This window comes from Coenobita brevimanus, chromosome 13 (genome assembly GCF_032717465.1).
Source record: "Coenobita brevimanus isolate Jiangsu-jjx chromosome 13, ASM3271746v2, whole genome shotgun sequence".
NCBI classification, from domain to species: Eukaryota; Metazoa; Arthropoda; class Malacostraca; order Decapoda; family Coenobitidae; genus Coenobita; species Coenobita brevimanus.
In genome coordinates, this window is record NC_136966.1 from 57,780,501 (window position 1) to 57,806,971 (window position 26,471).

The 26,471-nt window shown below is 38.3% G+C and overlaps 1 protein-coding gene across 1 annotated transcript in view; it reads right to left on the minus strand.

Annotated features, from left to right (window-relative positions):
- The window catches only part of LOC145414429 (intersectin-1-like), an 84,763-nt gene that overhangs the window by 53,337 nt on the left and 4,955 nt on the right, over positions 1–26,471 (minus strand). The window contains exons 6-18 of the mRNA XM_080283981.1: positions 25,557–25,695; positions 25,105–25,259; positions 24,617–24,776; positions 22,532–22,657; positions 19,595–20,069; positions 12,696–12,823; positions 12,385–12,521; positions 11,847–11,994; positions 10,897–11,091; positions 9,925–10,065; positions 8,996–9,112; positions 3,852–3,926; positions 649–669 (exon numbers count right to left, since the gene is read on the minus strand). Of these exons, the coding sequence (XP_080140107.1) occupies positions 649–669; positions 3,852–3,926; positions 8,996–9,112; positions 9,925–10,065; positions 10,897–11,091; positions 11,847–11,994; positions 12,385–12,521; positions 12,696–12,823; positions 19,595–20,069; positions 22,532–22,657; positions 24,617–24,776; positions 25,105–25,259; positions 25,557–25,695 (2,017 nt within the window). The remainder of the gene's footprint in view (positions 1–648; positions 670–3,851; positions 3,927–8,995; positions 9,113–9,924; positions 10,066–10,896; positions 11,092–11,846; positions 11,995–12,384; positions 12,522–12,695; positions 12,824–19,594; positions 20,070–22,531; positions 22,658–24,616; positions 24,777–25,104; positions 25,260–25,556; positions 25,696–26,471) is intronic.

Below are 26,471 nucleotides of genomic sequence, written 5' to 3' on the forward strand. Positions count from 1 at the left end.
TGAAGAATTATTACAACTTTCTGAAAGCAACATCAGTTACATAAAAACCTTATCAGTTAATGTACAACATAAAGCTCTGAAGTGCTGACAAAAGAAATGCACAATCAACGAAGGGTGAAGCTTACAGACATTAATTTCATACGATACTCTGAATGAACTCATGGGAAAGAAGAGAAACGTAAACCATTCCTCACTATGAAGCAAAATATTCAGGAGTTACCAAAAGTTTTACTCACTGGAGGGAAAGCAGGGGAACAAAACTTCAAGACAATCATACTGCATACTCTGTGCAATTATTTTCAACACAGAGAAAAATTGGTCGTATTGTAAGTGGCTTCGGTGAGTTTGTAACATCTCTTCCTTAGTGATTTAGACGGCTCACTGTACCTCAGTAACCTTTTGCACGGTACTGATGCAAACATGATCAATATCAAAACAACATAAGTAGTGCACAAAGGAATGTTCAGGTGCAATATGCAAAATAAATCACCAAGGAATAGGTGCTAGGAAGTCTCCAATGTCACCTACAATATGAGCTATATTTTAACTTCAAATTAATCTACTTAGGGAATAAAATGGACTACTCTACATAGGACAAAAATACTTCACAATGAGGAAAAACATACAAGTGTACGAAACTGTTCTGACCTTGTTGGCTAGCTCGTCGTCCTTTGAATGTGGTGCAGTGGGAGAGCCGTGGTTAGAATAGTGGAAAATAAGACACATGTGTTAAGGGATGCTGCTTGGATAAATCATAAGGATTGGTATGCATTCTCACAGAATCATAAGACAAGTAGCAGTTAAATCAATTTCATACTCCATTACACATTAGCATTACACTTGGCCACATCTCACACCCTTCCACACTTGTCCATATCCCCTTACTTGAACTCTGTCACATGTAACTATAATTCTAATTTGAACTGAACTAAAGTTACAGGTAATGTTAGAATGAGGGAGTATGGACAGGTATGAAAGGTGTGAGTCATGGCTGCAAGTAATTCTAATCTGAAACGGACTATAGTAACTGAATCAATTTATACTATGTTTCTCAAATGATGATACACATTTTAGTATATATTATCACCATATCCTGTATAAGTGAAATTTCTTCAATCCTTTGATTCTGGTGACATATCACTTAGCTAATTTTTGCTATTTCCAGAGTTTTAATCAACTTAGGAAAGGCTTCTCATATTGAAGAGTGATAAATGCTATCCCTAGCTCCTCTAGTGTGAAAAGTTTCTCCTGGGCTTAAAAAAAAAAAGTATATTACTGAAAAGAGTAACTGAAGTTACTGTTACTGCTAACACATGATTCTGTTGAACTTAGGAAAGGTATCTCATACTGAGCATGTTCATGTCCATACCTAACTTCTCCAGTTGGAAAAGTCAAAGTTGAATAAAACTGTCAGGGAAAAAAATAAATCCAGCATCAAAGGTTAAGAGCCAATCAAAAGAGACAAAATTTATAGCTCAGGAATCACTAAGAGCCAATTACAGCAGCCTTCCCTCAACACTTCCACACCTGACATCAGCAAGCTATAGCACATCAAATGCACAAATTCTGGTCACTTTCCACAAAACATACAGTAAATGAATGAGTTAGGATTCAGGGGTCTTAAATGGTAAGCAAATGAGGCTGTAGCCCATTGCACTGGGCATGTTGTTGATTAGTTCTCCCTCCATCATGTTTTTCTTTGCTTTATGGCCCTACTTCACCTCAGCCTTGCATGAGAAAAGCAGGCTGGCATGATGATAATGATGAAGGTGATGATGATGACTGTGAATGACTTAGTAGCAGTGAAAATTCTGTTCAACATTGCAATAATAATAATAATGTTTTAAAATATGGAGAACGGAGAATGAGAGACTGACTTGGAGAGTGTATGTCAGTGAGGTGGAGGGGGTGACGGGGAAGGGAAGACCAAGGATGAGGTGGAGGGATGGCACAGAAGGTATAAAAATGAGGGTGGTGTGACCTGGAGGGAGGCCAGCCTGATGGCATACGACAGAGTGACATGGAAGCAAGTTATCTGTGACTACCCCCTCCAAGATTAAGGTACCTGGCTGTAGATAAAGAGAATAGAAGGAAGGAATAAATATACTACAATTCTAATTCTGGGCACCTAGAGCTTGAGTTAATTATAAATATGACATGAATGAGTGACCAGAACTTGGACGATATGCTATGTGAAAGGCCAGCAACAGCAGCAGCAGCAACAGACATACTTGTACATACACACATTTACTTACATACATACATACATACATACACACTTATATGAATATACAGATACATCTATACACAAACTGAGCACCACAGCAGAGCACCCACAGCAATACATCAGCCCACGGCAATAATATTCATTTGCTAGAGACGCCAGAGCAGTTACAGAGTATATAAATGCAATTAGCAGATCAGCCCACGTTAGTATCCACGGGCTAGATCAGAAGAGCAGTCATAAAGTATGTTGTATACTGTAACAGTAACCTTGCACATGCATTATATGGGCAGTCAGCTCAATATAATACACATTCAAGCCATGTTCTTTGAGTCCAGAAGGCCAACTGATTTGCTGAGTCAAGGAATGTCACTCTGAATAAAGTCTAAAATGAAATTAAAATAATTTGTGTGCTGTATTATCATTCTCTGACCCAAGTGTTTAAGCCTGTATTGATGTGAAAGGCCAAATTTACTAACTTCTTCAGTCATGCCAGTCTCTCAAGCAATACACTGCCTGGTATTAACAAGCCTGGTATTAACAAAAGAAGAATATAAAAGTAAATTGTTGTACTACAGTAGTTAACGCAAATGCTGATTCACAGACAACTGGATTTAACTGTTAATCATTAGTTAACAGCAATGAATGCCTAAACAAAATTTGTCCTGAAAACTGCACATACTGTGGACAATAAGATCTGAGAGCTGAAGAACTTCATTTAGACTTTGCTAATTTTTGCCACAAAACCAAGTTCAAAAGCGATATGCCTTCAAATTCTTGATCGGTCATTTAAACTTCACTCTGTCTTATCTTGCTCATTCATTTCACAATGCCACCACCTCAGTGACCCCATCCCCACCCATACCTGCATTCATACCCATACATATATTTAAGACATAGCATTCAACAAGATAGCACACCACCACAGCGAATATAGCTGTACACTCTACAGTAACTCTCATACACAAAAATATGTGCTCTAAACTTTTGATAAATGAAACATGACATACATGTAATGTAATTTGGTCCTTGGTGTCTTCTCTTTGTCATTTGCTCTCTAGATATTGCTATCATTACACACACACTTTATCATAATCAATGAAGCATATACACACACACTTGAATATACTTTATGTGAATCAGATTAAATTAATCCCTGTAAAGAGATATTATGCACAGTAATGTGAAGCACAGCTAAGATTTATGCAGTGTACTGTAAGCAAAGTAATCAGCAGTGCAAAAAGTGAGAAATAGGACACAACATACAGACAATACTCACTGGCATACTGGTGCATCACAACCACAGTAAAAAGTTCACTGTGATGAACAGTGCATCTTTTATAAAAAGGTGATTTTACCACTTTCACAAAATGTGATGCATAAAAATATGCAATTAGTGTTATACAAACTACCAGCCCCTGCATTTAAAACCAACAGGTGCGAATAGTACAGGATACGATTGTTCTCCAACATGGCAACCACAAATGGACATCAATGCATCCTTCTTACAGGAGGAAAAAACAAAAATATAATAAGAATTCAACTCTCGAGAACACAAGAAGGATTTACATTCACTTTAAAAACTGTACTCTGATGGTATTCTACTGGCTGTGTTTATGGCAAATACCTGATTGACTTTGAGGGTGGCAGAGTCAGGTGTTTGGACAGTGGCAGGAGTAGCAGGGGTAGCTGCTGCTTCTTCCTGTGCCTGCTGCTTTAGTGACGGCGTGAAAGAAGCAAGGGGAAATGACGCATCGTGTAAGTCACTGATAGACGTCTATAATAAACCTGAGTGGAATGATCGCTGTCTAGCCTAACATGCACTATCTATAGTTCACTCACATTAACTTGACCCAGATTTTCATCATTTTGCAGCTAATTTCACAATGACCTATGACAGAAAAAGACAAAGCTAATGTTTTATTTCTGTTCCAGTGTGATTCTTTGTAAGCAGCGTCACATTCAAACGTTAATCTTTTATGACAACTGAGCAATCAAAAGGAAGTGATAGATATTTTGGGCCAAGTTAAGGTGAAACTAGTATTGATAATATATTATATAAATACTGAATACATAAAAAAATGTAACTTTTATGGTTGTTGTCACTGTTGTAACCCATTAAACCAGAAAGTAATAATACTGAAATAGACTGTGGCTCTAGCATGCTCAAGTATTACTGCACTATTTAATGCTCATTTTACCATAAGTTTTGAGGTCAAGAAGATAGGATTATCACAGCTTACAAGTTATCCTTGAAAGAAAACCAGATAAAAATAAAAAACTTATTTTTACCTGATACCAAATGAACTTTAATGTACGAGATATTCCTAAACCATTAAGTAATAACCTATCCTATGGCATATTGTTAGAAAAACATAACTTTTCCTCTCATTGCAATATCATGCAAAATCTAATAAACATGTGACAGAACATCATTATCTTTTAAGTCATCATCATCATCATCATCCAATCCAGTTGCCCCATAAAGAGCATAGGAGCCTGGGGCTAGGCAAGTTGGTCCTAACATTTAAGATGAGAGTGAGCAGCATCACTCATCCCTAAGTGGCATAATGTGAGCAATAAACCTCAACCACCTCTTGGATATAAACCTGCACAGGCTCAATCTGATTCGAGCATCTTAATTGCCCACTAAAGCACCAGGTGCCATTATTTGGTTACATGGTTACCACCCAGTATAGTAAATGGTTTCCTGGTGTACAGGAAACCATTTGGCTTGTCACTCAGTGTAGAGTGACCCACAGACAGAAGGAAGAGGAAAGAATGAAAGAAAGAAAGACAGAAGAGGAAGGATGGAAAGAAGGAAGGGAGGAAAGGGCAGGCACTTGAGAGCTGCACTACATCAAATGAGTGGATGGTGAGTGCCCCCACCAACCACAATCTCTTAACAGTCATCATCAGATAACTGTAAGTAGTAAAAATAAAACAGACAGATAAATACAGTAAATCCCCAATGCACCAGACTAATTCTAGGTGGAACCCTATACTATAAAAGTAAACTAACACTATACAGTTCTATAATGCTTCCACTTTTTCAGACCAACCAAGGCTGACATTACAGTACCTATGTAAACAAAACTATACAGCCAAGGCTATCAAAAATAAACTCTCTAGGGTCAATAGGTATCCTTTAACTATACTGTAACTCTCTGCAAGCAAACTGAATTTACACACCTAACTCTTTCAGCCCAGGGACAAATCTTTTATTACATTCTTTCTTTCTCATGATGATTTAATTCAGATGATGATAGGTCTTTTGAACTGGAAGTATTAGACATTGAGTAATTACTCTTCCAGTTCAAGATGTCTTTCCTATTCTGAATAAAATCACATGGTAGCAAAGAGAATAAAGTAAAATGGACATCATCTGGACTTAAAGGGTTAACATAGCAAGAAATAAGTACTAACATCACAAAAAACAGTAAAATAATAATAGTACTGTAATAATAACAATAATAATAATAATAATAATAATGATGATGTCTATAATTCCCACAGTACATTACATACTGCGATGCGATAGCAAATTCCATTTCTGATTACACTGGTCATGTCTGTATTACAGAATGACTAAAATTCTGGCACATATAATTTAGTGCTGGTTTTTCTTGTGCAGTTCAAGCCCGAACTACAGTATAATATATATATGTACTGTTAGGTCCAAGTTGTCTCATGGTGCAATTGCTGAGTTTTATCCATATAATTTATCAAAATAATTAAGAGTAATACTGTGCATACAGTACATGGTCACAACTAGGATTTAAATTGGAAACTTAAGTACAACCATTTGTGCAATAGGTACAGTACTAACCAACAACCTGAGTTTCCCAACAAAACTAATCATCAATTGTATGGCTCCTCTTTCTCAATGGAACTATCATGTTAAATGAGAGATATTTCAATGATAACCTTCTGAACATGACAAATGTCCAGAACGAGTAGAGTTTCCAATACCAGCTGAAGTCTTTGTAACAAAGCACAGGAAGACGCTGAATACGATACCATTCTCGGTTAGATGCCAAAATTGAGTAAAAGTGATTCACCATAAACAAAAATTGAAAACGAACATTTAACTGCCATACCCAGTCTTCACCATTTTTTACAAGTTAAACCACACAAATTAGCAAAGAATAATTATCAAAGCCTTGAATACATGTCCTGCTCAGTTTATTCCTGTTGCTGCTAAACCATTTTAATCAGCATAGCAGAGACCTTTCATACTGAAGACATTAATTTTGACTATATCTGTATATTAACCCAGTGGTCTGCAGGCCCAAATTGTCCATCTTTTGCAGTCCACCATCCTCCTTTCAGGGGACAGGGAGAACAATGAAGGACATTAATATAACCAGGCAGCTCCACCACCCAGTTATATTGGTGCCACTGAGGGAAGGCCTCTCTCATCACCACCACCCTTTCAGTTGAAAGAGTACAGTATACAGTATATCCTATGCTGAGTAAAATCATCAAAAAAACAGCAAAAATAAAATGCACAGGGCATCCCCAGGCTCAGTGGGTTGATGGGCTTGGAATGAGATCAAATCCTTGCATAATATGCAAACCATTAATATATTTTCATCATATGGTCCAAATGCAAAACAAAATGTATGTTTCAAAGCTTCCTGAGGGGTGATGAGCATCCCAGTTTGGATACCAGTCCAATAAAAAGCACTAACATGATGAAATCTGATACATTTAACCCTCTCAACACAGGTGATGCCCAATTTTTTTGCTTATTTTTGCAGTTACCAGGCAATTTTATTCCAATCAGGAAGCTCTCTCATACTGAAGGAGTTTACTCAGGCTACATCCAACTCATCCAGTATGAAGAGTCCATCCTTAACTGAATAAAATCATAAGGAGACTGCATGAATAAGCTAAAAGGGACTTCACCCAGGCTCCATGGGTTACAGAAAATTTATCAACCAGCAGCAACTAAGAGACACTGAGCACAGAGCGTAACATATCCCTTGCATCCTGTCTGCCTTACAGCCCATGGTGGGCATATATATATATATATATATATATATATATATATATATATATATATATATATATATATATATATATATATATATATTTTCTCTCTCTCTCTCTCTTACAAATGTATCTTAAATGTTATTATTGTGATAAAAATTAAAGGTTGGGACTTGGCTAACTTATAAAGACATTTATGTATATCAGATACATGTAATCATAACCCACTAATATGACTGTTTAGGTTCAATATCAAGTTGTAATAACTTATTTTGTACCGCAGCTAAAAGCTATACCGACAGAGAATCAAGACCCCAACATTAAACTAACATAGATGCAGCAAACACTTCAGATTGCCACATGTAAAAGTAAATACTACTTAGGATGCTGTTATACATCAAATAAATCACACTTCTTATGCAGCCACACTATCAAAGAAGCATGATTTAAAAGTAGATACACAAGCCATACTACGCATCCCATCATACTGACAATGGAACTGGAAGATTAGGGGTTGTATTGTAAGTGGCTCTGGAGATGTTGTAACACCTCCTCCTTGGTGATTTGCTCCACACACTTCACCTCAATTTCCTCTTGTACATTAATGATGCAAACAATATATATAACATACAGGAGAATGTTAAGGTGTAATATGCAAAATAAACCACTAAGGAAACAGTGCTACACAGCCTCCTATGCCACCTCAAACACAGCCCTAGAAATGACAGTAATTATCGTCATGCAGAAGGAAAATCGTTTTTAGGAACAGACATTCAGACTGGTGGCCAATGAGTTACTATGTCCCACAAGTTTACAACCTTCAATCACTAGCACAGGTGGATGAGGCTAACAATGCTAAGAAATTAAAAGAAACTAAAGCATTTTGGCGTAAAGTTGATAGGCTGGAAAATGGAAATAGATTCAGGAGTACCAGTCAGTTGTAGGGTAAGACAGGAGTAAGAATGGAAACAAGCTATGAAAAATGAAGCCAAATGATGCCTGAAATAATACACATACTATTCACTTACTTTTCAGAGGTGAAATATGCCCAGCCCACAAACGTATCATTATTTAACACAGACTACTTCTACTTCAACAGCAAGTTCTTAGGTATTAATCGACAAAGTTTTGGTTGCAAGTGCTGATAACCTACCGTCGTATCTATTGCTTTTATTGTACTGACTATCATCATTATTTTTGTCCACTACGATAATAAATAACCTGACTGACAAAGGATCGAAAGCATTTGTGTACAGTCCGAGTGAAAATTTGTTGTACATTACAATACCTCGAGCCTTATGTTGTCTGCCCATTACCTGACAACAGAAGGCCTAAGAAGGAATGCAGTACATAATGTTTTTCACTGACCAAACACTTCCACATTTTTTTTTTTTTTAAAGCTTGTGTATTCCTGTATTGGGCATAAGTGATACTGTTACTTGTTTGAGGGAGGGTAATCAGCTCGTGCAACTAAAACTAAAAAATATCCAAGCACTTTTCAATGAAGCAGACAGCCTGTGACTGGATAATGATGCATCAGTAGGTAGGGCTTATATGCCTCTGAAAAATGAATAAACAGAACCGTGGTCAGTGCAAGAGGAAGACAAAAGAAATTAGGACAATATGAAGCCAGATACACGTAGTCAGTGTGATAGATGAAGAGGCACCGACACCACTAGTCTATAGCAGGCAAGCATGACCACCCGACACCCACCATCACCCCGCCATGGCATGGCCAGTCACCAGTAAAAGAGTATATAATAATTTAAGTGATACCTGGTCTTGACTGGCTACCCCCTGCTGCTCTGCTTCTGCCTGCTTGTGTTCTACTGCCTCCTGCTCCTCATCGCCTTCGCCTTCAGCCTCTACCTTGTCCTCTGTTTTTGTTATGAACTGCCGTGCCAGAGGTGGCCGCGGCAACAGTGCTTTACCATGGGACTCACAAACACAGCTCCACTACAGTAACTCCCATTTTAACTTTACCATGGCACTTAACATAACATCACTATAATAGCTCCCATCTTAGCTTTACCAATTTCCTCCAACACAACAAATGTCAAAAATTACATCCCACAGTAAAATATTACTGGCATACATGCAAATAAATTAGGTAAAAATTTACAGTAGGTTACAGACCAGTATGAATACTTGGAAACATTTGATAGTGTATAAGTTACCAGCATAATTATAAAAAATTTTATGTACAAAACATACAAGACAAACTACAGCTCACTTTCCCTTTACATATTGTATTTTGCTTTTTGAACAACTGTTAGAATCTTCAGTTTTCTATCATTATTGTGCAACTGAGCTCTAAACAGCAAAGCTTTTCATGGCTTCTTGTGTTATTAAAGGGTATTTTACTCTCTAGATGCCAGAGGTTCACTACTATGTATCAAATGACGCTCCATGAAACTAAGCTTCAAATTCCTGCAAATAACAGACCATGATCTGCATTCATTATAATTTATTGAGTTTCTCCATCAAAGAATAATAACTATTTCTGGCACCATATCAATAACTGCTTATTTAAGCATTCTCGCTTCAAAATCTTCAATTTAGCAGGCAGGATACCTGAACAAAAATAATTAATAAAAAACCCTTAACTCTGCTGTATTTGCAAGGTGTCTGAACTGGCTGGAAAAACAGTGTCCCTACTTCATCAGCAAAATCTGAAATATGACATTCCACATACAATATCTCACCTGGTTGGGCAGAAGTTCAACATAATTTGATGGGAAGATGCCAGATGTCTGGTTCACAATGCCATGCCACCAATCTCCTTCCTTCTTCACAACCAAGATGATCTCACCTGCATTGAAGCTCAGGTCACCAACTTCTGCTGACTGGGAAGGAAAGTGAGGCAATAAATAATAAAAGAACATTGTACAGATAAAAGCAGTGCCCACCATTCTCCCCTGCACACAAAGTCATAGGCCACTGATGAGCATTATCTTCCATTAGCTGTCCCAACATCTCACTGTGAACTTACCCACACTTTCACCCTCTCTGGTGTTTGCTCCACCTCAGGGAGAAATGGGGAATTACTGTAACCAGCTCTGGATTTGTCTGATGGGGGATTTCACCAATTATTGCTTTCGGTGTAGAAAACTACGGAGGAAGAAGGTGCACTAGATGATGATAAAGTTTCAAAAAAGCTGCTGGGGATAAACCAATGCATGGTTGTCACTGTGATTAGGGCTGATTAAGGCTCTCTAACCACTCAACCACTGGGCACCAAAATTTCAGCTACCATATTAAATAAGCATCAAACAGAACTGCAAGAACACCACTACTCATTTGATAAAGAGTATAGTGAATGGCAGATCATGATGAACGCTAGAAAAACTGTGTAAGCATCAAAGAGGAATACTGAAAAAACACCACTCATGGCATATACGAGAAATTTTGATCAACTTGATAAGAGTATAGTACATGGCAGAATTCAGATGACTATTCACTTTAACCAGACACAAAACTACCATCTTCCCATCTTAAACTCTGTGTTATAACAAGAGATCAACACTACAACATGATGCCAGTAATGAGCAAGAGTTATGGACACGATGAAGAGCTAGTATTGTCTTATTCTGCCAATGAGCGACAGGAAAAAGTCTTCAAAGGGACAAAAAATCTGCCAAGTTTAGGTGAATACACTACAGAGCATCAACACTCACTTGATAGGGATACATTGCACGGTAGAACTGTGAAACTTCATCATTAACCAAGTTGTCTGGCATGGGTGGTTCCTCAGGCTGGTCCTGGGGTGTGGTAACAGGCGAGGTGGAGGCGGCTGGACCCGACACCATCCGCACAAACGATCTCGGGAACCAACCACCTACGTTGTTCAGTTCACCGTACCACCACTGGTCCTAAAGACATAAAACACATTTTTTTGGTCAAGTCCTTCAAGTCCACATTAACCTTTATGTTTAGAGACCATCAACAATGCTTGCAAGTGTTGCTCTTTTCACATGATGGCAGCTCTCCATACACTGTGATCTTGAATCATTTCCCAGCTCAATCCCCAGTCACAGAGTTTTTTCGCAGGACTTCAGCCCACGTCCTCCTCAATCTGCGTCTGGGCACTTGTCTCTCCATATTCATACCTGTGACCCATATTGATACCTGTGATCCACCTGCCGTACCTGTCGTCATCCCTCTTCCTTTCAACATGTCCAAATTATCGTAAGCTATTTGCTCACATAATTTCTCTTAATATCTCTCATGCCAAATCTCTCACACAACATTATTCTCAGTTCTGTCACTCTGTGATGCACTACCCAACTACTCATCTATATCATCAACCCCATTTCGGTACATTTCAGTCAGTTTGTTTTTTCTTTTTTGTCTATTGCCAGACACCTTAATACTAAATCATTAGCCTATAAAAACTCTCGCAGCAGGCCACTTCTTAACTCTCTTGAGAAAGCCTCAAGTGCCAGGATGAACAGCAATACACTCTGCAATCAACCCCAATACATCCATACACTGGGAATTCCTCCAACTCCAGACTCACTCTCACAGCTGTAGTTGCTCCTTTTACAACTTCATCACCAAACTAACAATAAATTCATCAGTACACAGCTCTCTAGCAGCCCATTTTACTACCAGTCTTAGCACTGACCTGTTGCTCCCTGACAGTAATACGGTCTCCCTTGTTGAAGGACAAGTGATTGCGCTGCTTGGCTCTCCACGGGAACACTGCCAAGGCCTCACCCATGGCCTTCTGCTCTCCTGCCACCACTGCAGTTGTACCCTCTTCAGGGATGTTCCTGCATACACCAACAAAAACAGTTTGTAACTTTAATACCTTAAGAAAAAAACAGATGGATGCATGCAGAAAGGACAATTTGATTTTGATGTCTCATCCACCACTCAATCTTCACCTCACAAATAAAGCTGACTGTGATAGTACATGGCAAAAACATTAAAAGGAAATCCTATAGTGCCATCCGAGGTGTAAGAACTTTGGGTTAAGCTACCACACTCCATTAGTGTACATTTAAGTGTCAATGACTGGCCCACTTCCTTTGAGGGCACAACTTACTGTAGTTGAAAAATCTCCAGTCATCTTGAGGATTAAACCTATGCAAGGCTGTCAATTTAACTGGAGTGTTCTGACCACTAGACCACCTGCCACCCAAACAAAACACAATACTCACTCCAGCTGGCTGCGAACAACTCCTTCTGTAGCAGCCTCCACTTCCATCTTGTCATCTAACAATTCTGTGTAGGCCTCAGGGAACCATCCTGAATGCCCTCGCACCTCCCCTCCAAGCCACCCAGGCTCCACACCCTCCTGCTGGGTAACCTGCACCACAAATAATTCATCAGAAAGCGCAATGCGACTGATACTGGGCACACACAGATAAACTGCAGCCATTACCATCATTCTTGTCTTAAATATTCTATTCTCTCTCTCTCTCACACACACACATACTCTGGCTTAAAGCATACATGAAACCAGGTATACATGATAACTTACAACAATAACGTCACCAGGCATGAAGCTGATCTCATCGTGGTTGCGAGCATCAAACTGGTAGATAGCCCTACGCCTCTGCATGCCCTCACCTGCCCCGGCACCAGTCTTGTCGTCCTCTGTAGTGGACCAGATGGTGTCACATTCAAAGCATAGGCAGTCTTTGTTATGAGTATACGATGTGTTCAAATGCTTGTATTCTTGTCAGCTCTGGAGGCTTCCTACCACCATAACGATATCTTCAATACTACACAGTGCAATATCCTCTTTTATGGTACTGATATCTTTATAACACTGACAAACTTTGTATACACAGGCAACAAGAGAATACTAGTGTCATATGCATAAACAAATGACTAAGGAAGTGGTGATAAAAATCCATATGAGCTGATAAGAATATGGGCTTAAGGGTTGTATTCTAAGTGGCTCCGGGGATTTTGCAACAAATCTTCCTTAGCAATTTATTCTGCACATAACACCTCAATATCCCCTTGTATATTATTAATGCCAACTATATAAATGTTATGAATAAATAACACCCACAAGAGTGTAAAGGTGTAATATGCAAAAAAAATTACTAAAGAAGCCACACTACAAAGCCTCCTGTGCCACTTACAACACAAGCTTCCAAATAACATCATTTCCTCATAACTGCTGCTGTAAATTTGCGGCAAACTGCCAACTCAGCTTCACAGGTAACAATTTAACTCTATTAGACATATTTTCTTTACTTTACTGAAGGCTTAACAGAAAAAAAAAATAAATAAAGTCAAATGGCTGACTTACGACAAGTTACTGTACAACTTGGGAATATTATAAAAACTTGAGCGTTAAAATAACTAGAAGAGACAGCACCAATGATGGATCACAGTGTAAAATATTTTGAAGAAAGTTTTCACAATTTCATATAAAGTAAATTATAAAGGAATTTTTGCAAGTTTAATAGGAATACTGCCTTTAAGTTATGAGAGAGAATTAAATATATACACCTATGTGAGGTACCTTTTTTCCCCATAAAGTTCACATATTTTAACTACACTGACTGCCAATTTTCATAAATTAATTTTATTCTTACTTCATATGCTTACTGGTACCTTTGTAACACAACTTACAAAAACCATTCCATACATCTAGAAGTTTTACTAGCATTATTCTATAGTTATACAATATTTAGTACAGCACTGACTTCTCGTGAAGCCTCTGATATAACCAATTACACTAACATCCATCTATCACTAAGACTTCCTATATCTGCACTTGTCATTCCTACCTCATACTAGCCAGTCACTTAAACACTATAGCTGGTATTCAATAACAAAATACCACTTAATCCCACCTTCTATGAAACCTATCTATTAATTCCTCTTCTTCACATCCCTTAAATTCTTCTCTATCCCTCAATAGCATGGTGGACTCCAAACGAATGATAAAATCAGCCTGCAGTTCACTGGGTTCACATTTACATGAGCCTGGTACCACAAGGGCAGCAACTAATCTGTCTTCCAGCAAAACACTTCTCACATGTGTTTTGTGAAGTAACCTTAGAATGAAAAGCAGGCCTCTACATTGTCAGGTCTCCCTAAAACAGAACAGTAATAATTTTGCATATGCTTGAAAGAAAGTTGCATTTATTTTCACTCATAATTGAATCATAACATACCCGGTAACTTTTTTCAAGTACTTTCGTGAACCTGCAATTCTGTAAAAACATCTTGATATTATATACATCCTGGGTAAATTGTAAAATCAAACTGCATCACGTCAATCTATAATCATCATCCTAACCCTAATTCTCACTAAAAGGGCAATGTCTATAATATTACACCTGACTTAATTAATTATATCCAAGGAGTGGTTGGGGTTTATTGCCAACGTAATGCCCCTCAGGGATGAGTGAGACTAGTCACACTCATCTTAAATGTCAGGACCAACTTGCCTAGCCTCGGGCTCCTATGCTCCTCACGAGGCAACATAGGATTGGATGATGGATGGATGTATGGATGGTTATATCAGGCTTCAATTCACTGTATAAGTACTCAAACTTTATTACAGTATTAGCATAAATCAAAGTGCAAAGGCAATATTATAAAGTTGGCAATACAAATCTAAACAAAGTACAGTATACTATTATTAATGTCAATTAATGGCATGACAATATTGCACGTACAGAAGCAGACATTACCATGCCATATCAATTATTAATGAACAATCTACATAATTATTGCATATAATGTGTTATATTCTGTTTCAAAACTATTTTATGCATACTTAAGACCAATATTATTCACTACTACTGTACTTCGATTAATTGGAGCAATGCTGGAAATGGGCATTAGTTTACTAAATTCTACTTTACTGCAAGTCAATCAAGAGGAAAAAGAATGATGTTAAAAACCTGTGAAGTTCCCTAATGGTAACAAATGGGACAAAATTTGATGCAACTTTAAAGCCCGTGGTAATAACCTGCCTTCAAACACACTATTCACACATATTTCATTCTACATGAATAAGAGGTTAACATTCTTAATGTATACTTTCACTTATTTCCTAAACTCTCAGTAGCAATACTGATACCTGACGACTTGATTAATATTTGATCTACACCTATCACAAAGCTGAAGGCCATTATTCCAGTTTTAAAACTTATTATTCATGTACTTATGTGTGCCACACACCACTGGCCAAAAACCAAACTACCTCACATTCAGATGATTGGCAATAAAACAAAATTCTAACATTTATGATAACCAATGGAAAAAGTTACTTTAGCCCTTAAAGATTTTTTTTTTTTTTACTTAGTCTTATCAGAGATAAACCTTAATATTATCTTATCCTAGCAAACCATTAGCAATAGTAACAATTTCCTAAAGCAAGTGACATCTATGGGGATACTAAGTGCATCTCTAAACTTCAATCAATTGGTGCAGTGGACACTTAATTGTGCAAAACAAGTTATGTCTTGCCACTTGAAGAGTACGCACAAATGTACAATACTGTACTAGTAACACTCAGTACAAAGATAAATACTGATGCTATACTATGGGTACTTTAACATGTGAAGGTAAATGTACTTCTAAATGCTTTTTCAAGTCCAGAGTGAGCCTTATGATTTAAAAGGTGGATATATCATGAGTAACCATGCTGGGCATCACTTACAAACTTGTACTAAACAACCTCCACACCTACTGTATATGCACAACATTACAGTGCATCAAATGGTAGGTACTGATTTATGCTTACAACAAAGAAAAAAACTCAATTACTGGATCCCTAAACACTGCAAGTGGCAAATGCCGAGAAATTCTTTAAAAAATCAAATTTGCTCAGAGGTCATTTACACCACAGAAAGAAAAAAAAGAAGAAAACTATCCTTTAAAAATAAAATAATTAGTTACCGCAAGAATTTTGTACCCATTCTGCATTTCATAAAAGTTCTTATGTGGTGTCCTGCAACAGAGTGATGGATATCTTATCTCCTCATACCATAACTTTCATTTCTTATATCTCAATCTCATCAAGACTGAAAATAAAAGCTGCCAATGCATCTTGCCATACTCTTCAAGTAGCCCAACATAGAGAGTGCAGGTGTTTACGCCAAGACCAACTGCAAGGCACACAGACGCAGTCAACCGATTACATCTAAATCTGACCCCCCAAACCAACAAAGCCTGTACTCTCACCAGCTTAGGAGGCTCTTTACCACCTCTTTCTTAACAAATTATTTACCTACTACATCACATTATTCTCTGGTATGTTATTTCAGTCTTTCTTACATCAACAACTGCATAAATAATATACAAGAGAATACTAATATGCCATACACCAAAATAAACTGATAAAGATGAGGTGCTTGGGAGCCTCCTGGTGAAAACGATTGGGGCCCAAGTGTGGGAGTTATGGGCCTGTATTCTCAACACTTTAGGCTTCCCAGTACCTCCTCCTTCACAATTTATTGTGCATACTACACCTTACCAATCTCTTGTATGTTATCTGTGGCTTTGTAATATTAAAACAGACTGCATAAATAACATACAGCAGACTAATAATTTGACGTATGGAGAAATAAACGCGCAAGGAAGAGGTGTTTCAAAGCCTACTTAATTGACGAGAATAAAGGTCCTGGGCTGCTGGGGTGGTCAAAGTTTCTAGTCTACAAGTGGTGGAGGAACTGGACTAAGTGACCCAGGGTAGGAGGTTGATATGGGAGGAGGATGGAAGGTCCTGTGATAAAGGTTATGATTTCAGGTTTTCTGCAACAGGAATGGATGCATCTTTGCAACAAATGTCTGCATTGTTACCTTTCTTTATCTTCTGCAAGGGTATTAGCTACATACGGGAGGTATTTTTTTTCCAATACCTGTATAAGGGGTTCATTTTTGCATTAAATATCTGCAATGTGATCTTTTCATATCTTGTGTACTGGTGTTAACTGAGGTATTACAAAAAATTTTATCTGCTTTGCAGAGAATAGCAATTAAAAAAAAAAAAAAAAAAAAAAAAAAAAAAAAAAAAAGGTCCTATTACTGCTTAAAAAAAAAAAAAAAAAAAAAAAAAATCTACCCTCTTTGCATGATGCCTGTGAGATGTTAAAGCTAACCCAACACACATTCACTGAACTGAACTTTTCTCAATTAGGAAGAGACTGACTTTGAAAGGAACTGTTAATGTATCTCTGTTTCCAAGAACACAGCATGAAATTAATAAACTGATATTTCCAGTCTCAGTGCAAAGATGCCTGAGAAAATCTAGTCATAAATAAGCTTCACATGAAGTGCTCATTCGGGAGGAGGAGGGGGGGGATTAAACTATTATTAATCAGGTCAGTAACTGTGCCAACCATTCTTACTGTACGTCTCATATAAAGTGAACACAGGAGTTCCGGGACAGATCACACCGAATTAAATACAAAACAAGCAAAATCATGGGACTCTCTCTAGGTTCTCATAATTTCAAAATGTTGCTTTGCTGCCTGCATAAATGACAGACAGACAGGCTAATACTCTGCAAAATACTGATCAAACTATAATTATAAATTAGTGTAATGGCCAACATACTACAATGTACCGGTATGCCAATAATGGAGAAATTCATTAACTAGTCTTGTAAGCTTCCACATACACTTAGTACAGATAACTGCTGTGTACTATATTGGTCCTTCTTGTGATCAAATGATCAGGATATATACTCACATATTTTTGCATATCTTAAGCAACTGATGGTCATTTGGCAACAACTAATGCTGCACAGAAACTATTAATATCCTTGGCACCCCACGACACAAAATCCTTGATATTTTAAGATCAATAACTACTGTCTTATATACCATCTATAACTACTCCCTGAGGGCAGCACTATGTGACAGAGGAAGCAGCAGGTAGTAATAGTAATCGTAGTGTCACATACAATGATAGCAATGTTGTCTGAAATAATTCTCTGCAATATCTATGGCTTCTCCCCAGATATTCTCAGTAGAGCACCATCTTTTCTTCTTTATGCCTCCTAATCTTTCTGTATTCTCCTACATTCTATATACACATTTCCAAATTTAGAAAATTGTTCTCATTCAGCCTACCTCAAAGAAAGATACCCAATCTCAACCCTACCTACAATATCCTATCCAACCATCTTAATCTCTCTTACTGTATACATTTCTGAACTCTTTGAATTTATCCTCAAAAGGAAGATTCTGAACTTTTTCTTCAAGTAATACCTTTGAATGTCAGTACTAATTTCATCGTGGGCATTCCACTCATTACATTCCTTTCATATTCACAGTCAACTTTTTGGAATTTTGGTTAAATCTATGCTATTGTGCTAGATATATCTGAGTCTGGCACAAATTTTAACATTCTAAACTACCATCATATGGATTCTATCCTAATATCTTTGCCTTTCTCATATTTCCTTTCTGGTTGGTTTTGAATGCCTGTTACAGACAACAACTGTTCTTAAGAACTTAAAAATGGTGTCTTTTTCACCAACTCTCTTCTACCTGTTCATTAATGATCTTCCTGACTACATCTAGCCATATCTACACATGCTGATGACTCAACATACTCTTTTCATCAAACAGTTCCTCTACAGTACTACTTTGTAGCAAAAACATTTACCTGAATCAAGAATTTAATGCATAAATAATAATAATATCTTGATATGACAATAACAACTGAAATACTACTAGGAACAGACACTCTCTGCTGTGTTTAATGAGTACTAACTGCTACTTCCTCTAAGGTTAAACGTTTGTGCAACATATTCAGCTCACAGTTAATATAATTACTTACAGTTTCTCAGGGGGGGAAAGATAGGAAATTCAGGAGGAGGGAATTCCACTATTCATAGGGAGAGATTAAACTGTTGACTAAATTATTCCAATTATGGCAATGTTATCAAATTTAGGTAGTCATTAAATAATTCCATAATTCAATCTATGCATACAAAATATCTACCTGTCCCAGTGTTCATCTGAGCAATATGTTACAATGATCACTAACTGAAACACTGAAAAGAAACATACTCTAAACTGCCTAACTTGAAATGCACATTGCAAGCTGCTTTCACAGGTCTTCCAGACATCTTATAACTACCACTGGTACATCAGAGATAGCCTGAACACGGATTACAGTACGAAGACTCTGATAACATACCTGTATAGAGACTAATATTGATAAATTAATGATGGTCTGAGTAGAAACAGTGACCAGAAATCTTTATGATACACAGCATAAAATTTTGTAAGAATTTTTGGTTGGAAAAAGAAGTTAATACAGAAGACAGTACTAGTCGGCAGGAATAAGATGCGACATAAACATCCTGTGAAAGATTCAAGCAGTGTGACCATTTTAAATGAAGAAAGGTGGTTGTGGGTGTGTGTGATAGGAGAGGTATACCTGGCAGTGTGGTGGAAGTGGTGGATGATTGGGTGGTGGTGGTTGTGGTGGTGGTGGTAGTGGAGGTGGTTGTGGTGAAGGCGGCCCAAGGGGGTGTGGTGGTAGTGGTGGTGGTTGAGGAGGAGGAGGAGGGTGTGGTATGGTTGACTCCCCAGCCCTGACCAGCTGAATTCTGGTCCTTGAAGTCTCGAGCAGCAGCCGGGGGTGATGTTGGCTGCTTCTCCCCGGTGCGAGTCGCTGTGTGGGCGGATGATGATGGGGGCGGGGGGCGGGCTGGAGGGGGCGCCGATTGTGTACTACTGGCGGCACTACCATCGGCACTGCTACTGGGCCATGCATTAGCAGCAGGGGGCGGCCATGCACTCCCCCAGCCTCCAGCCCCTGCCTCGCCAAACCCTTTACCTGCCCAAGACGATGCCGCTTTGTCACCCCACGCTGCGTCGGGGTTCAGCAGCTTCTCTCGCAGTGCCAGCACCTGTGACACAACACACTTCAAGCCTCTTGTACTCATACACTGATATAAGAAGTATTACTGACACTTCTGTAACCATTAAATTAACTACACATCTGAAAGAAGCATTACTGAAGCTTCTGTAACTATGTAACTATAGAGTGGTACAGTAAGTTCTCATTCTAATTTCATTTTTTCTACCGAGTGTACAGTAAATTCAGAAAACTGCCTACTAGACTTCCTTCGCCACCTATAAAGCTGATTTGTGTTACAATAACAAATGTATGGAAAAAAACTGATATTTTCGAACACATCCTTGATGTTAATAAGGACTAAATGAATAGTACTGTATTTGGAATGTAGATGATACTGGATGCTGGACAGCGACATCGTCATGCAGTGGCACCAATATAACCATACAGCTCTGATGCCTTCAACTCCATCCCTGTCTCCCAAAAGGGGGATGGTAAAAGAGAAGGGTGACTTCAGCCTACAGTCCAGCATGTTTAAGTTCAGACGAACCTGGGGGTACAATTGCAATTATAACTTTTACCGTGCTCTTCTGTATGGTCATACATTTAGTATATACGACACACCCAAAGTAGCCAACAACAGGGAACTTAAAACAATCTCCACTATAAATACATCACTGGAACTGATTCTGCTCATCTAACTGTACAGACTGCCCTTACCACATGCAGATAACTCATACCAAGCACATGCTAGTAGTGTAACACCTCTATTGTCCCATTAGGAGAGTAGGAGTCCAGGGTTACATTACTCCCTGCAGACATTTAAGGCACGAATGACCAGTTGTGCACCCCTAAATTGCATTACACAAGCAATAAATCCCACCTAATCCTTGAACTGAAGCCCTTTATAAGCTACATCTGGCCAGAATACAATCCACAACTGGTAAAACTGCATTCGGTACATTTTCTGTTTATATTTTAGAGGAAACCGGATCCATAGGCACAGAGTTGACCGTTATGTCTCCCAGTCCTATCTGGCATATTCTGGCGAACAGCAACACATATACGGCACAAACTCAATTAATAAAGCAAGAGAAACATATTACAATAAAATTTCTAATACAACCTATATTGATACATATAACAAATCAAAGCCATTTCACAGTATATTACGTTTTTTTCATTCATTGCCAGACGCCATGTATCCCAAACAGGGTGGCCAAAGGCTTAGAGATAATTGTTTTACAGGGAGGGGCACTAATCCTCCACCAACCCCACCTGACACGTAGGGAGATACAATGGGGAAAAATAAAAGCATAACAAGCAAAACAAGCTTTATAAGGGCATTAAATGGGATCTGGAAGGATCTGAGATGGGTTGGGATATGTCAGAAGAGGGATTAACTTGGATGCTCTACTGATACTGTATTACTATGTATTTTCCTGATTTTCTCAATTCTGACTGGTGCTAAGTCAAACATTTTCTGCATTCTGTTAGAGATGAAATAATTTGGTTCCCTTAAGATACAGTAAGTCCAAGTTCATTAACTCCTAAAGACCACAAATCTCCCAGTCCCCCTATCCCCACACCTGCAAAAAGGTGTCGATTTTTAATTTTTCACCAAGGGGAAATTTTTTTTACAGGTTTCAAGAGCTTGAATTTACACACCTGAAAATGTATGTTTCACTCTCATATGACTTACAGTCACTGCATTATTGGCCGTCAAAGAACGACAAAAATAAAAATTGCTACCCCTCGCAAGAGAGAGAGAGAGAGAAATGCACCAAAGTAAATTTTAGTCTTATAGATTTGAAGAGCTTGATTTTACACACCAGAAAATTTATATTTCACTCTCATATGTCTAATGGTTACTACACAATCGACTGAAAAAAAAAAAAAAAAAAAAAAAAAAAAAAAAAAAAGTCACTCCTAACTGTAAAAACAAATCGGTGCATGCCATAGGCTAGGCTAGGATAGGAGGTTGCATAGGTGGAGGGTGCAACAGTAACTTAATTATGTAAAGTTCTGCACTTATTTACTTCACTTGACGATCAATTAAACTAAAACGTAACACTTGGAATATAATAAACTAAAATGTCGCACTTGGAATATAAGAAACTAAAATGTAATCCTCTGAGTAAACATTAAGTCACACCACGGTCAGAGTTTGACTTACCGGAAATTCCGCCTTCTGCAGGGTCAACTTTTTGAGGTTTTACTGTACTGTAGCTAACAGTGTTCCCGGCAATTCCTGACTAATTAACCCACACACAAATGCATAAAGAAAATGTGAGATGAACAGTTTTAATGTAATACACTATTACAGTACTAATGTCCAATTATTTGCAAGTGCAATAAAGCTGAAACTGAATGATGAAAAACACTGAAAGAGTAGATATTATAGTGCTTGATTGAAACAGTGCAAAAATACAGGCAGCTGGGAAGAGACATTAAACCTTTACTGCAAACCAGGAGTGAAAGATAAAATCAGAAGGCTGTAACACCGTACTGTACCTCTTTCCGTTTTTTAGCAAACTCTACGTAGATCTCTGCACATCGCTCAGCTGTCGCCTTCATGTCATCCTTCATCAATGACAGGTCACTGATGTTATTGTTGACATCTTCCTCCTTCCCTGACAGCTGCAAGAAATCAGGACAACCCCTCTAATCCAATGATGTCAGCAGGGCTATTCAAGTACTTTAGAAGTAGGGCTGGATTATGAAACTCAGATTGAGAGAAGGGGCATATTTTAGCTCCAGTTTTTCCTCTATCTAAACACTTATACATAAAACAAAACAAAAAATTCATATATAATTTGCTTTTACATTTTCCACTAAGCAAATAAATAAAAAGAAATTTTTGTTTTCTGCTTGCTTATTTGGATTCTTCTGAGTCTGTCAATGGGCCAATGAAAAATGACTTGAGGGCCAGATTTAGCCCATGGGCCACCAGTTAAATAGCCTTGGTGTACAGGTACTCAAAACTAAATAACCCTCTAATATATGGGTGCATATAAAATTAACCCTTCAACTCCAATGGTGTATTTAATACTCATTAACCCCTCTAATCCAATGGTGTATTGAAAAATAATTAACCCCACTAATTCAATGAAATATTTGGAACTCATTAACACCTTTAATTGAATGGTGCATAGCCTATAAAACTAATTAACCCCTCTAATCCAATGGTGTACTTAAAAATGAATAACCCTTCTAATCCAATGGTACACTATCTAAAACTCATTAACCTCTCTAATCCAATGGTGCAAATAAAACTATTTAACCCCTCTAATCCAATAATGCACATAAAAATAATTAATCCCTCTAATCCAATGGCATATTTCAAACAAATTATCCCTTTACTCCTATGGTGCAATTAAATCACATTTTTTTTTTTTTTTTTTTTTTTTATGTGTCCGACTCTGGGCAAAAGCTTCAGGGCCTATTACTTGGGGGCAGTGGCCTATTCCAAGGCCCAGTAGTCCTCCTACACCTCCACATGTCACCATTTCGGCACTAACACCCACCATCCATACTGAATACATGCTAGGGCTGTCTCTTACAGGACTGGTGTATTGGTATTAGCGAGAGTATTCTCATGACATGTCGGCGGGTCTTCTGGTAGATCAGGAAAGTCTGCTTTTTAGGATATTCAAATCCTTAATGTTCCCTGCCCCAGCCGGGATTCGATCCTGGGTCCATTGGGACTGCAGGCCGCCTCTCTACCGATTCAGCCACCGCCTTCCCCATACAATTTTATTCAGGTTAGGAGAGACTTTCGGTGCTAATGGGTTACGTGACATTTCCGACAACCTCTTTAATTCAATAATGCCTTTTCGCTATATTTTTGGCATCACGACAAAATTTTATCCAGGTTAGACTCTTTGAACTGGAAAGGCCCTAATCAACCCCTTTAATACATGAGGCTGAGGCTGAATAAAATGATCTAGAATGAGCAAAAATACTCGCACAATTAAAGGGATGTCACCTGGATTCATGGAGTTAACCCTTAGCTGCTGTTGGTGCACTTAGATGCAGGCTAACACCAGACAATTCTGTTTAGCTGAGAGAATTCCTAGCACTCAAAAGGTTAACTCATTTACACCAATGATGTACTTTCTGTTTTATTCTTTGTTACCATCAGATGATTTAATTAAACTTAAGACTAACCTCTAAAAATGAAAAGCTAATGGAAGCTACATCTAACATTTCCAGCCCAGAAAACTATCCTAAGGAGAACATCATCTGGACATGGCAAGGATATCGTAGAGGAGTTATAGAAAAAAATGTCATCAAATTGTAGCAATTAAAACTTCCACATGTAACCCTTTTCCTGATACTGCTACAGAAATGGTGCTAGAGAGGGACACCTTCTTGCAATGGCACCAAGATACAGTAACCAGTCGGCTTTGATGTCCGGTTATACAAATGTCCCTCAATTCTCTCCCTATTCCCAAAAGAAGGATGGTGAACTGCAGCAACAGGGGAAGCATCACCCTGCAGTTTGTTCAGTTCAGATTCATATGAGCCTGGGGGTTGCAACTACCATTACAACTACTACTGCCACGTACATACACACAATGATAGCCCTTAACATACCTCCTTCTGCAGCTCTTCAACTTTCTCCTGCAGCTGCTTTATCACCATCTGCTTACTGGTGAGAAGTGCATCCACTGCCGCCTGCTCTGCCCCACTGGCTCCTGCCGCTGCTGTGTTGCGTGCTTTTAATCGAGCCTTCTCCTGGTTCAGTGTCAGCAGCCTACGTGGATGGACCTCATATTAGGTCATCATCATCATCACATAATACGAGTCTATATTACCTCTAGTTCTGACTGCATGCGTGTAACAAAGGAAGAGTTTTCATATAATCTTCATTCATTCATTCACTGCCAGATGCCATGCATCCCAGACGGGGTGGCCAAGGGCTTAGAGTTAATTGTTTTACAGGGAGGGGCACTAATCCTTCACCAACCCCACTTGACTCGTAGGGATGCCAACAGCATCTGGTGTTCCCAGGCGGTCACCCATCCAAGTACTAACCAGACCCAACGTTGCTTAAAGCTACTTATAATACAAGTCTACATTACCTCTGGTTCTGGTCTCGTGCTTGTGCCTTGAGTTGGTTCATGTCAGCCATGTGGGAGTCACGTGTGGACCTCATTGTGTCGATGGTGGCCTTCACCTCAGTAACTCCCTGACGTGTTTCGCTAATCTTCTGAGTCAGCTCCTTCACACGGTCCTCCTGATAAACCACAATATAGTACGGTACATCTGCATTACATGGTATTAGTATGTAGTTAGTACACTATGTCAGACCTCAGTGTACAAAAGGGTCCAAAATGACACTGTCTGTGTATGTGTGTATGTGGATGTGCACATGTATGTGCACAATATCTCAGCAAACTTCACAAAGAAAAAAGATAATAATAATTAACAAAATAATAAAGCTAATAATAATAACCATTTCTTTCTGATGGCTACTGGTTCATTACAAATATGCTTAACCCTGTTGAGATAACACAAATGAGAAAAGACCAACCTTAGTAGAAAGTTCTATTGAGAGAGACTGGTTCTTTGCTTTAAGGGAGAGAAGATTCTCTTGCTGACGCTGTCTCACATTCATCAGTTCCTGTAGTCGCTGCTTCTCCCACTCTTGCTGACGTTGTTGCTCTGCATCCCTATTAATGAAATAACACAACACACCTCGCACCCACTGAATCTAGGTGGCATCCCTTTTAAGATTAAGAATTACTGCTATCACGATCTACTTATTTAACTCACAAGTGACCTTGAGTACTATATCTAACCCCTCCAGTTCAAAAACTGTACACAATATTTAATAACATGATCATAAGATGGCATTAATTAAAAAAGGAAGTCATCTCAAATCTTAACGGGTTAATTAGCTAAAGCGTCCAATGTCTGAATCCACTTAAAGATGAAAGTTGTTAGTAATACCACACAATGTACGCCCTATTCTAAATTCGTGATTAAATTAATGTACAGCATACTCTGTTTATTTATAAGAGTACCGGTACCATAAAAACTTGAAAGAATAGTGTACTGTACAGTACTGTACTAGGAATCACCTCTTCATACTGTACATGGGAAAGAATGCCCAAATACTATATACTGGCATCTACAAAGATAACCTCATCATCATCCCCACCACAACCACCACACTGCTGTTTCTGGCAATCCCTAGGTATGGCAGTGGCATATTCATCACTCAGCTACTGTGTCTTAAAAGCTTCTCTTATTTTTTGTTTTACTCAATTCACCATCCCTATCTCTCGTGAATATAATTTTCTGGTCTTTTCTTTTACATCACATGAACGTTTATGCTTTCAGTGTTACTAATCACACACCATTATCCTTCTATGAGCCACACTACCCTTCACTTCCTTTATACATTTATCTCTCTTCCATCACTACACCAAGATACTTAAAATCT